This window comes from Pristiophorus japonicus, chromosome 8 (genome assembly GCF_044704955.1).
Source record: "Pristiophorus japonicus isolate sPriJap1 chromosome 8, sPriJap1.hap1, whole genome shotgun sequence".
NCBI lineage: Eukaryota > Metazoa > Chordata > Chondrichthyes > Pristiophoridae > Pristiophorus > Pristiophorus japonicus.
The window spans coordinates 100,908,284-100,922,650 of NC_091984.1; the positions used below are offsets into that span (position 1 = coordinate 100,908,284).

General features: G+C 46.9%; 1 protein-coding gene across 1 annotated transcript in view; it reads left to right on the plus strand.

Moving 5' to 3' along the window:
- axdnd1 (axonemal dynein light chain domain containing 1) overlaps positions 1-14,367 on the plus strand; it is a gene marked incomplete at its 5' end in the record, with an annotated part of 368,202 nt that overhangs the window by 339,640 nt on the left and 14,195 nt on the right. The window contains one exon of the mRNA XM_070887184.1: positions 54-145. Coding sequence (XP_070743285.1) covers positions 54-145 — 92 coding nt within the window. The remainder of the gene's footprint in view (positions 1-53; positions 146-14,367) is intronic.

A 14,367-nucleotide genomic window follows, 5' to 3' on the forward strand; every position in this document is an offset into this window, starting at 1 on the left:
TCAATGTATTGAACCTGTTTCTCTGTTCACTTAATACAGAACTTTGATTGCAGGTTGATATCTCTGCTGTTATTCCTGTAAATGCCAAATCAATGAAGGCATATGAGGAACTGGCTGCTATGGGAATGTTACAGCAGCAGCTTATGTGAGTAGCTGTTTATACTTCTCCTGGATTCAACTTCATTACTAGCAAAGCTTGTTTTCATGTATTGCATTGTTAATCCATTATTTCAGGTGGTATAACATCAGAGCGCAACCACACACAATCTTTGACAAGAGCAAATGCTTTTACGAAGTTGCTCCCTGTTGTTGCTAAGAGTACAGGAAGACTTGGAAAGATTGCACGAGAGTACCAAAAGGCAATAGATTTCTTGTAGCCAATCCATACTTAAACAATCCTAGATAAGCAAATGATGATTGACTTTGCACACTTCTTTCATCAAGCTCGGGCTGTGCGTGACGCCAGTGTTCAACTGCTAGTGTGGATTTTAAAAAATTTGTTCATGGGATATCGGTGTCACAAGCAAGGCCAGCATTTATTGCCCATCTCTAATTGCCCTCGAGTGGCATTTCAGGGTGCAGTTAAGAGTCAACCACATTGGTGTGGATCTGGAGTCACATATAGACCAGACCAGGCAAGGGCGGCAGATTTCCTTCCCTAAGGAACATTAGTGAACCAGGTGGGTTTTTACAACCGTCCAATTGTTTCATGGTCACCATTACCAATACTAGCCTTTCATTCCAAGTGTATTTAATTAACTGAATTTAATTTCTCCTGCTGCCATGGTGGAATTTGAACTCAAGTCTGTGGACCATAATCTAGGCCTCTGGATTACTAGTCCAGTAACATTACCACAGTGCAATCATTTCCTTGTGTGACACCTAGTATGAGGCCAGATGATGTCTGGATCTTTTGAGGGCGCATCTTCCTCCTTGAGACTATTCCAATTAACTATTTCACACAGCCAGATCTCACACCACGTTTTCCTTTCAAGATACCAGTAAAAGGCCTCTTGAATGCAGATTGGTGATGAATATGCCATTAGGTGCTCTGCTGATCATGTGATCAAGCCAGTCAATAAATGCTACCTTGTTGAGCGCATAACTAAAAAAAAAACTTAACATGGATTTCCCACTGTGAACCATGGTTTAAACAGAAAATGCATCACTCTGCATACAATTTATATGTCCAATGGACGAGGTTTTGCTTCTGCAATATTTTATTCACCTCAGTTGTTTTGCTGTTTGCTGTTTGCCCACCGTATAAGAAGCAACAGAGGGTCAAAGCATGCAGCATAGATGTACAGTGTATGAATTCCATCCTTAATGCAGCTTTCTGGTGTCCTCAAGTGGCTGGATCTCTACTGTAATTCATTCAATTATTTGATTTTTGTTGAAGGACACTGATGGTGAAAATCACTTTTTAATTGCCATAGCTTTACTATATAGTTCGCCTGTTAATTCAAAGTTGTATTATCAAGTAATGATCACAATTTAGAGTAGTTTAGACTAGTTATGAATCGGAACAAGGAACAATCAAAGATGAAGTTACTCAACTGGAAGAGGGCTCATTGCAGTGAGTTATAAAGGATTGGAAACAAATATTGGTACATAAAACAATAAATGAGCAATGGGAAGCCTTCAAGACGGAGATAGTTTGGGTATAGTGCCTGGTCTGCCCTCAAAGCCTCCATAATTAGCACCTGCGAAGAGACGCTCGGTCACTCGACCAGGAAACATCAAGGCTGGTTTGACGAGAACAATCAAGAGATCCAGGAGCTAATAAGCCGCAAGCGCAAGGCATTCTTGGACTGGAAACAGCAACAGAACTTGAGAGCAAGAAAGCAACTCTACAGACATCTGAAGGCCGAGATCCAACAAAAAACTTGCGACTTAAAGAACAGAAAGTGGGTAGAGAACGCGCAGGAGATCCAGCAACTAGCCGACAACCACGATGTGTGTGGATTCTTCAGCGCAGTCAAGACCACCTACGGCCCAAGCACCCTACCCCACTGCTGGTCAAGAACGGAGAGGTACTCATCAAGGGCAGAGAGGCAGTCAGTGCTCACTGGAAGGAGCACTTCTAAGATTTCATTAACTGAGACTCTGTCTTTGACGTGAGTGTCCCCAACTCCATCCCACAGCATGCTGCCCGCCACCATCTCAGCACAACCCCAGCCCAGCATGAGATAGAAAAGGCCATCTGTCAACTGAAAAACAACAAGGCCGCAGGAGAAAATGGAATCCCCGCCGAAGCACTAGAACACGGTGGAGAAGCACTTTTGGCGCAAATATACAATCTCATTTCTCTCATCTGGAAGGAGGAGAGTATGCCAGGAGATCTCAGAGACGTGGTAATCTTGACCATCTTCAAGAAAGGTGCCCAGTCCGATTGCGGTAACTACAGAGGAATTTCCCTGCTGTCTACCACAGGGAATGTCATTGCAAGAACCCTTCTCAATCGCCTTCTGTCTGTGGCTGAAGAACTCCTCCCAGAGTCGCAATGCAGATTCCGCCCACCAAGGGGCACAATGGACATGATCTTCACCGTGCAGCAAATCCAAGAGAAATGCAGGGAACAGCAGCAACCTCTGTACGTGGCCGCCTTTGACCTCACAAAAGGCCTGCGACACTGTCAACTGAGGGATTATGGAGCATCCTCCTCAAATTCGGCTGCCCCCAAAAATTTGTGACCATCCTTCGCTTGCTCCATGACAACATGCAAGCCATGATCCTGACCAACGGATCCACCACAGACCCTGGTCGAAGACGGTAATGTTGATGCGTCTGACCTCCCAGGGGATTTGTGGGATCTTGCGGAGGCATCGTTGGTGGTATCTCTCCAGCGACTTGAGGAGTCTACTGTCTCTGAGCCATACAGAAGGGCGGGTATTACTACAGCCCAATAGACCATTAGCTTGGTGGCAGTCTTGAGGGCCTGGTCTTGAGGGCCTAGTCTTCAAACACTCTTTTCCTCAGGCGGCCTACATCCCCAGCATTGAAGCACTGACCACACTCGATTAACTCCATTGGGCGGGCCATGTCGACCGCATGCCCTATACGAGACTCCCAAAACAAGCACTCTACTCGGAGCTCTGACATGGCAAGCAAGCCCCAAGTGGGAAGAGGAAATGCTTCAAGGACACCCTCAAAGCCTCCTTGAAAAAGTATATTCCCACCGACTCCTCGGAATCCCTAGCCCAAGACCACACAAAGTGGAGGAAAAGCATCCGGGAAGGCGCCGAACACCTCGAGTCTCTACGTCATGAGCAAGCTGAAGCCAAGTGTAAACAGTGGAAGGAGCATCCCACCCAATCATTCCTTCAGCCACCATCTGTCCTACCTGTGACAGAGACTGAAGATCCTGCATGGGACTCATCAGCCACATAACTCATTTTTAATGCGGAAGCAAGTCATCCTCGAATTTGAGGGACTGCCTAAGAGAGAGAAAGAGTTTGGGTACAGACTAGACACATTCCTATGATGAGGGAAAGGAAGGGAATCCAAAGCTAGAGCTCCTTGGATGACTGAAGATATTAAAATGAAACAGAAAATGGAGGCTTATGTTAAATTTAAGATTCAAAATACAGTAGAGAATCAAACCGAATATAAAATGCAGAGGAGAACTTGAAAAGGAAATAAGAGACAAAGAGTGTTTGAGAAAAGATTAACGGGTAACATAAAAAGGAACACTAAAGTATTTTATAAACATAATGTGTGAAGGGATAGTCAAAGGAATGGTGGGGCCAATTAAGAATCAGAATAAATACTACCTGAGAGGATAGATGCAAAGTACTCATTTAGTAGCTCAGCCAAGCTTGGCTTAGCTACTAAATGAGTACTTTGCATCTACCCTTTCAAAAGAAGAGGATGCTGCCAATGTCACAGTAAGGAAGGAGGTAGGTAGAGATATTAGATAGTATGAAAATAAATAGAGGAGGTACTTAAATGGTTGGCAGTGCTCAAAGTAGAAAGTTCACTGGTGTGCATCCTAGTTTGCTGAGGGAAGTAAGGGTAGAAACAGCCTTTGGCCACAGTCTTTCAGTCATCCTTGGATATGGGAGTGGTGCCAGAGGACGAGAGAATTGCTAATGTTGCACCCTTGCTCAAAAATGGGGAAAATTTTAAACTCTAACTACAGGCCAATCAGTGGTGAGGAAACTTCTAGAGACTATGATCCAGGACAAAATTAATTGTCATTTGGAAAAACATAGGTTAATAAATGACAGCCAACTTGCATTTGTTAAAGGCAATTTGGGGCTGACAAACTTTCTTGAGTTCTTCGCTGAAGTAACATAGAGAGTTAATGAGGGTAATGTGTTTGATGTTGTGTACATGGAGTTTCAAAAGGTTTTTGATAAAGTGCCACATAATAGGCTTTTAGCAAAATTGAAACCCATGGGATTAAAGAGGCAGTGGCAGTGTGAACACAAAATTGGCTAAGAGACAGAAAGCAGAGAGTAGTGATGAAGGTTTCTTTCCCAGAGTGGAGGAAAGTATACTGTGATGTCCCCCAGGTGTTGGGATATTAGGACCACTGCTATTTTTGATATATATGAATGATGTGGACCTATAGGGAGCATAATTTCAGTTTGCAGATGAGATAAAACTTGGAAATATAGTAAACAGTGAGGAGGATAGTAGCAGACTTCAGAAGGACATAGACAGACGGATGAAATGGACAGACACATGCTAGATGAAATTTAATGCAGAGAAGCGTGAAGTGATGCATTTTGGAAGGAAGAACAATGGGAGGCAATATAAACTAAATGGTACAACTTTAAAGAGAATGCAGAAACAGAGAGACCTGGGGGTGTACGTACACAAATCTTTGAAGGTGGCAGGACTAGTTGATAAGGCTGTTAAAATGCATATGGGATCCTCGGCTTTAAAATTAGAGGCATAGGGCTAGAAATTCAACTAGTTTGCGCCCATCTTTATGCCAGGGCGAAGCGATATATATATGTTTTGGCAATAAACGAGTCGCACAACATTTTGCGCCCTGGCGGAAAATTCGGCAGTTGTTTTGTGGCGCGCTAAAAGTTATCGTCCGCCCAATTTTTTTTAAAGCGTTTTTATGACATCAATTGGCGTGCAATGCTGCGCTATCGCCCTGGGCGGTAAATTCGGCAATATCACCCATTTTATCGCCCGCCCGGAAAAAAAAGTCGGATCCAGGTCGGACCCAGGGAGCACCCGGCGCTAACACCACCATGTTGACTATTCACCGTCTTATTCTACAAATGAAACACTACACAGGAATGGTTAAAGTGAACAAAAGAATTTATTAAACATACAGCAACTTGAATAAGATTTATTAAACATTGTAACTTGAATAAGATTTAACTTGAATAAAATTTAAACATCTCAAAAGTGGAACAAAATTTATTAAACATTATTGTGAATTGGGAAACTTTTATAAAATAACAACAACAACAAAACAGCAACAAAATAACAGCAAAAGAACAACTCCTACACTGAACGCCTTTTACCTGTGGCCCCTCCTCCGTTTCTCTCTCCCCCACCACTCACCCTAACCCTCCTCCCATGCGTCATGACCCTACCCAAGGTGGTACCAAGATGTCGTGCAGCAAGGCGGCCAGAGTCCTGCTGTAAAAGGGGGATAGACAATGGAGACGATCCACTGGAGAACCTCGGGGTATGAAAGGTCCAGTTTCTGAGTGGCAAGGCTGTAACTCGGCCTCATCACTCACAGGTGATGTCAGTCTGGGGGTGACACTGGATACTGTAGTGTCAAAGATCGAGACCATCAATTGCGCGTGGGCAGTGACAGCCTTGGTGGTTTCGGGGCTCGCACCGACAATCTGCGACATGCCCTCCCTAATGTCCGCGGAAAATGCCGCAATGCTTGCGTGAATACTACCCAAGACTACTACCCAAGACCTCCAGGAGCTGTCGGGTGAGCTGGACGTTCTCCCTCGACAGTCCCACCATGTCCAAGTGTGCGTCTGCCAGTCTGTCAGCAGACCAGCTTTGCCGACTCACCCTCTGGAGAAACTGCATACGGGGTGCGTTGCTGCATGCCACCTGCACCCGGGGCCTCGGATGGCTCAAAGCCTGAGAATGTTTCTTCTTCGGACGAGCTAGTGGCCGCAGCAAAGAACGATGTCAATTGCATCGGCCCCTCCACCCCCCCCCACCGGAATAGGTTGCTCAGTTTGGTCCTTCCGTGGAGGTTCCTCGTTGTCAATGTCGCCCTCATTCCCCTCCTCTACCCCCACATGAAAGACTGAGGTGGAGGCTTCCATTCGAGGATGTGGCGCATGCGACTCCTCATCTGGAAATAGAAAACAACAGACGAGTGGTTAGCAGCAGGGGAGGGGACAGGGTGGCATGGGTAAGGTCACATAACACTGGCTCATTTGAAGGACCGCCGCTACTGCATTATATGTAGTTGAGAGACACTGCATCACATTGCCCGAACCCTAGGCCACAGAAACTGCATCACATTGGCGAACCCCAGTCCACAGACACGACATCACATTGCCTGAACCCAGCCTAGGGATTTTGAAGTTTTGAACCAGGGCTCAGCACCCCCATGGGTAGTTGACCTCCCTGAGGCACCGATCAGATCTACCACATGCTCCTCCAGGTCTGTCAGAGGCATTGTTCTGGGTGGACCACCGCCTGTCCGTCGCTACTCTCGGTGGTTGTGGGACAACTTTCTCTGCAAAGATGACAATGGGAATGGTTACCAGAGGGCCCTTCTGCTCTTTTGGCACACACACATAGCCATCAAAGCACTTATACTATACTGTGTGCATTTAATACAGTCCTCTGTTTAATGGCCCTGGAAGTTGCACGTTGGCTCATGAGGAAACATAGAAAACAGGTGCAGGAGTAGGCCACCTGGCCCTTCGAGCCTGCATCACCATTCAATAAGATCATGGCTGATCATTTCTTCAGTACCCCGTTCCTGCTTTCTCTCCATACCCCTTGATCCCTTTAGCCGCAAGGGCCATATCTAACTCCCTCTTGAATATAGCTAACGAACTGGCATCAACAACTCTCTGCGGTAGGGAATTCCATAGGTTAACAACTCTCTGAGTGAAGAAGTTCCTCCTCATCTCAGTCCTAAGTGGCTTACCCCTTATCCTAAGACTATGTCCCCTGGTTCTGGACTTCACCAACATCGGGAGCATTCTTCCTGCATCTAACCTGTCCAGTCCCGTCAGAATTTTATATGTTTCTATGAGATCCCCTCTCATCCTTCTAAACTCCAGTGAATACAGGCCCAGTCGATCCAGTCTCTCCTCATATGACAGTCCTGCCATCCAGGAATCAGTCTGGTGAACCTCCGCTGCACTCCCTCAATAGTAAGAACGTCCTTCCTCAGATTAGGAGACCAAAACTGAACACAATATTCCAGGTGGGGCCTCATCAAGGCCCTGTACAACTGCAGTAAGACTTCCCTGCTCCTATACTCAAATCCCCGAGCTATGAAGGCCAACATACCATTTGCCTTCTTCACCGCCTGCTGTACCTGCACGCCAACCTTCAATGACTGATGAATCATGACACCCAGGTCTCGCTGCACCTCCCCTTTTCCTAATCTGCCGCCATTCAGATAATATTCTGCCTTCGTGTTTTTGCCCCCAAAGTGGATAACCTCACATTTATCCACATTATACTGCATCTGCCATGTATTTGCCCACTCGCCTAACCTGTCCAAAACACCCTGCAGCCTCTTAGCGTCCTCCTCACAGCTCACACCGCCACCCAGTTTAGTGTCATCTGCAAACTTGGAGATATTACACTCAATTCCATCATCCAAATCATTAATATATATTGTAAAGTGCTCGGGCCCCAGCACTGAGCCCTGCGGCACTCCACTAGTCACTGCCTGCCATTCTGAAAAGGACCCGTTAATCCCGACTCTCTGCTTCCTGTCTGCCAACCAGTTCTCTATCCACGTCAGTACATTACCCCCAATACCATGTGCTTTGATTTTGCACACCAATCTTTTGTGTGGGACCTTGTCAAAAGCCTTTTGCAGGTGCAAATATACCACATCCACTGGTTCTTCCCTGTCCACTGTACTGGTTACATCCTCAAAAAATTCCAGAAGATTTGTCAAGCATGATTTCCCCTTCATAAATCCATGCTGACATGGACCAATCCTATCACTGCTTTCCAAATGTGCTGCTATTTCATCCTTAATGTTTGATTCCAACATTTTCCCCACGACTGATGTCAGGCTAACTGGTCTATAATTACTCGTTTTCTCTCTCCCTCTTTTTTTAAAAAGTGGTGTTACATTAGCAACCCTCCAGTCCATAGGAACTGATCCAGAGTCGATAGACTGTTGGAAAATGATCACCAATGCATCCACTATTTCTAGGGCCACTTCCTTAAGTACCCTGCGATGTAGACTATCAGGCCCTGCGGATTTATCGGCCTTCAATCCCGTCAATTTCCCAAACACAATTTCCCGCCTAATAAGGATATCCTTATATCCTTCAGTTCCTCCTTCTCACTAGACCTTCGGACCCCTAGTACATTTGTGTCTTCCTTTGTGAAGACAGAACCAAAGTACTTGTTCAATTGGTCTGCCATTTCTTTATTCCCCATTATAAATTCACCCGAATCTGACTACAAGGAACCAACGTTTGTCTTCACTAACCTTTTTCTCTTCACATATCTAAAGAAGCTTTTGCAGTCATTTTTATGTTTCTGGCAAGCTTCCTCTCTTATTCTATTTCCCTTCTTAATTAAACCCTTGGTCCTCCTCTGCTGTATTCTAAATTTCTTCCAGTCCTCCGGCTTGCTACTTTTTCTGGCTAATTTGTGTGCCTCTTCCTTGGATTTAACACTATCCTTAATTTCCCTTGTTAGCCACGGTTGAGCCACCTTCCCCGTTTTATTTTTACTCCAGACAGGGATGTACAAATGTTGAAGTTCATCCATGTGATCTTTAAAGGTTTGCCATTGCCTATCCACCGTCAACCCTTTAAGCATCATTTTTCAGTCTAATCTAGCCAATTCGCGCCTCATACCATCAAAGTTACCTTTCCTTAAGTTCAGGACCCTAGTTTCTGAATTAACTTTGTCACTCTCCATCTTAATAAAGAATTCTACCATATTATGGTCACTCTTCCCCAAGGGGCCTCGCACAACAAGATTGCTAATTAGTCCCTTCTCATTACACACCACCCAGTCTAGGATGGCCAGCTCTCTGGTTGGTTCCTCGACATATTGGTCTAGAAAACCATCCCTAATACATTCCAGGAAATCCTCCTCCACCGCATTGCTACCAATTAGGTTAGCCCAATCTATATGTAGATTAAAGTCGCCCATGATTACTGCTGTACCTTTATTGCACACATCCCTTATTTCTTGTTTGATGCTGTCCCCAACCTCGCTACTACTATTTGGTGGCCTGTACACAAATCCCACTAGTGTTTTTTGCCCTTTGGTATTCTGCAGCTCCACCCATACCGATTCCTCATCATCCAAGCTAATGTCCTTCCTTACAATTGCATTAATTTCCTCTTTAACCAGCAACGCCACCCCGCCTCCTTTTCCTTTCTGTCTATCCATCCTAAATACTGAGTACCCCTGGATGTTGAGTTCCCAACCTTGGTCACCCTGGAGCCATGTCTCCGTGATGCCAATCACATCATACCCGTTAACTGCTATCTGCGCAGTTAATTCGTCCACCTTATTCCGAATATTCCTCGCCTTGAGGCACAGAGCCTTCAGGGCTTGTCTTTTTAACACACTTTGATCCTTTAGCATTCTGCTGTAAAGTGGCCCTTTTTGTTTTTTGCCTTGGGTTTCTCTGCCCTCCACTTTTACTATTCTCCTTTCTATCTTTTGCTTCTGTCTCCATTTTATTCCCCTCTGTCTCCCTGCATAGGTTCCCATCCCCCTGCCATATTAGTTTAACTCCTCCCAAACAGCACTAGCAAACACTCCCCCTAGGACATTGGTTCCGATCCTGCCCAGGTGCAGACCGTCCGGTTTGTACTGGTCCCACCTCCCCCAGAACCGGCTCCAATGTCCCAGGAATTTGAATCTCTCCCTTCTGCACCACTGCTCAAGCCACATATTCATCTGAGCTATCCTGCGATTCCCACTCTGACTAGCACGTGGCACTGGCAGCAATCCTGAGATTACTACTTTTGAGGTCCTACTTTTTAATTTAACTCCTAGCTCCCTACATTCGTCTCGTAGGACCTCATCCCGTTTTTTACCTATATCGTTGGTACCAATGTGCACTACGACAACTGGCTGTTCACCCTCCTTTTTCAGAATGTCCTGCACCTGCTCCGAGACATCCTTGACCCTTGCACCAGGGAGGTAACATACCATCCTGGAGTCTCAGTTGCAGCCGCAGAAACGCCTATCTATTCCCGTTACAATCGAATCCCCTATCACTATTGTTCTCCCACTCTTTTTTCTGCCCTCCTGTGCAGCAGAGGCAGCCACAATGCCGTGAACTTGGCTGCTGCTGCCCTCCCTCCATGAGTCTCCCCCCTCAAAAGTACCCAAAGCTGTGTATCTGTTTTGCAGGGGGATGACCGCAGGGGACCCCTGCACTACCTTCCTTGCACTGCTCTTCCTGTTGGTCTTCCATTCCCTATCTGGCTGTGGACCCTTAACCTGCGGTATGACCAACTCGTTAAATGTGCTATTCACGTCATTCTCAACATCGTGCATGCTCCAGAGTGAATCCACCCGCAGCTCCAGTACCACAACACGGTTCGTCAGGAGCTGGAGGCGAATACACTTCCCACACACGTAGTCGTCAGGGACACCGGAGGCGTCCCTAACTTCCCACCTGGTACAGGAGGAGCATAACACGTGTCCGAGCTCTCCTGCCATGACTTAACCCCGAGATTAACTTAATTTGGCAACAACAATGCCAAAGGTTACTTACTGAAATAGAAAAGAAAAAGAAAAGCTACTTACCAATCACCAGTCAATCACTTAATCCATTTGGCTGTGACGTCACCTTTCCATTTTTTTCTACTTTTTTGCCTTCTCACCCCGCTGCAGCTGCACCGGTAGGCCTTTATAGGTCTCTCGACTCGACCCCGGAACTCCCGCCTCTCCTCCGAAGCGCAGAAACATCTTTTAAGTTCTCACAAAGCAGTCTTAATAATGTTTAACGATTATTCATAGCAAATACGGTGCAACACTAAGCCTACCTATACCAACATATGTCAGATTTATAATTTAAGTAATGAAGGAGTGCATCAATAGAAATATTACTCTGACGATTCTGCAATGGTCATTGTATTATGTTCCTAACACAGATGAGACTGCACACAGGGAGATTAAAGTAACAGTGACCTCAGTCTTTATTAAGACACTCCAGAGGAAGGAACATGCCTTAGAGGCCGGCTTGTATACAGTGCTCCCAAGGGATGCTGGGATCCCTTGGGACTTAAGGGGATGAGCTCCCTGGTGGCGGAACATGGGAGTGCATGCTTTGCAGATACACAACATCACTCCCCCCCAAAGTCAAAGTGAAAACTATTTACAAGGTGAGGCGGTCGAGAGCCTTTCTTTCCCTGGTGGACCGCCTCAGTACAAATGTCTGTTCTGGTGTGTTGGCTGTGCCTTCGCTGGGCTGGCGTGTTGTTGGCCCTGCAGGGCTGCTGGGTGAGCCTGGCCTTGCTGGGCTGTTGGGCATGATGGGTTCGATTTCCTGATCCGGCGTGGTGTCATTGATCCTTTGGGTGCGTGTTGTGGCCTCGAAAAAGGTGGTGTCTGCTGTGGGTTGTTCAGGGCAGTCTGTGAACCGCAGCCTCGTTTGGGCCAGGTGCTTTCTGCAAATTGTCCATTGTCTAGTTTGACTACAAACACCCTACTCCCTTCTTTAGCTATCACCGTGTCCGCGATCCACTTGGGACCATGTGCATAGTTTAGCACATACACAGATTCATTCAGATCAATTTCCCATGACACAGTGGCGCGACCATCGTTTACATTTTGTTGCTGCCGCCTGCTCTCTACGTGATCATGTAGGTTGGGGTGAACCAGCGAGAGTCTGGTTTTAAGTGTACTTTTCATGAGCAGCTCAGCCGGGGGCAGCCTGTGAGAGAGTGGGGTCTCGTGCGGTAGCTGAGCAGTACTCGGGACAGGCGGGTTCTGTGACTCGTTTAAGGCTCTGTTTGATTGTTTGTACTGCCCACTCTGCCTGCCCATTGGAGACTGGTTTAAACGAGGCCGAGGTGACATGTTTGATCCCATTGCGGGTCATGAATTCTTTAAATTCTGCACTGGTGAAATATGGCTCGTTGTCACTGACCAGTATGTCAGGCAGGCCGTGGGTGGCAAACATGGCCCTCAGGCTTTCACTGGTGGCGGTGGCGGTGCTTCCCGACATTATTTCTCATTCAATCCATTTTGAAAAAGCATCCACCACCACCAGGAACATTTTACCGAGAAACGGGCCCGCCTAGTCGACATAGATCCTCGACCTTGGTCTGGAGGGCCAGGACCACAAACTTAGTGGTGCCTCTTTGGGCACGTTGCTCAACTGAGCACACACGCGGCATTGCCGTACACAGGACCACCACACGTGGGATCTGGCTATCGCTTTCATCATTACTATACCCGGGTGTGTGTAATGAAGATCCGAGATGAATGTCTCCCTGCCCTTTTTGGGTAGCACTTCGTGGTTACCCCACAACAGGCAGTATGCCTGAATGGACAGCTCGTCCTTTTGCCACTGGAATGGCTTGATTAGCTCTTGCATTTCAACGGGGATGCTGGCCCAGCTCCCATGCAGTACACAGTTTTTTACTAGGGACAGCAGAGGACCTTGGCTGGTCCAAGTCCTCATCTGGCGGGCCATGACAGGTGATTTAGCATTTTCAAATGCTTCTATGACCATCAACAAGTCTGCGGGCTGTGCTACCATCAGCAAGTTTGCAAGCTGCGCCATTTCCACCCCCGTGGTGCGCAATGGTAGCCGACTGAGAGCATCCGCACAGTTCTCGGTGCCTGGCTTGTGGCGGATGGTATAGTTATACGCTGATAGTGCGAGTGCCCACCTTTGTATGCGGGCTGAGGCATTAGTATTTATCCCCTTGTTTTCAGCGAACAGGGATATGAGGGGCTTGTGATTGGTTTCCAGCTCAAATTTGAGGCCAGACAGCTACTGATGCATTTTCTTTACCCCGAACACACATGCCAATGCTTCTTTCTCAATCATTCTGTAGGCCCTCTCAGCCTTAGACAAGCTCCTGGAGGACAGGTTGCAACTTCCCCGCAACGTTAGCTTGTTGTAATACACACCCGACTCCGTACCACGACGCATCACATGCTAGCACAAGCCTTTTACACTGATTATACAATACAAGCAGGTTGTTGGAGCATAAAATGTTTCTGGCTTTTTCAAATGCAATTACTTGGTTTTATCCCCATACCCAGTTCTCACCTTTACGCAATAACACATGTAGGGGCTCTAAGAGGGTGCTTAACCCCGGGAGGAAGTTACCAAAATAGTTGAGGAGTCCCAGGAACGACCGCAGCTCTGTGACGTTCTGTGGCTTGGGCGCGTTCCTGATAGCATCTGTCTTGGCGTCTGTGGGCCGAATGCCATCCACCGTGATCTTTCTCACCCAAAACTCCACTTCTGTTGCCATGAAGATGCATTTCGACCTCTTCAGCCACAGTCCTACGCGATCCAGTCGCTGGAGGACCTCCTCCAGGTTTTGGAGGTGCGCGACAGTGTCCCGACCCGTGACCAATATGTTGTCCTGAAAAACCACCATGTGTGGTACTGACTTGAATAGGCTCTCCATGTTTCTCTGGAAGATCGCTGCAGCCGACCAAATTCCAAATGGGCATCGGTTGTAGATGAACAGTCCCTTGTGCTTGTTGATGCAGGTGAGGCCCTTAGAAGACTCCGTCAGCTCCTGTGACATGTAGGCCGAAGTCAGGTCGAGCTTGGTGAACGTCTTGCCTCCTGCCAGCGTCGCATATAGGTCGTTTGCCTTAGATAGCGGGTATTGGCCCTGTAGCGAGAAACGATTAATAGTTACTTTATAATCGCCGCAAATCTTGACCGTGCCATCACTTTTGAGTACTGTATCAATCGAGCTGGCCCACTCGCTGATGAGATAATGCCCTCGCATTGCAGCCTGTCCAGCTCGATTTCCACTCTCTCTCTCATCATGTGAGGTACCGCTCATGCCTTGTGATGAATGGGTCATGCCTCTGGGACCAAGTGGATACTCACCTTCATCCCGGAAAAGTTTCCAATGCCTGGCTCAAAAAGGGAAGGAAATTTGTTAAGAATCTGGGTACATGAGGCCTCATCGACATGTGACAGCGCTCGGATGTCATCCCAGTTCCAGCGGATTTTGCCCAGCCAGCTCCTTCCAAGCA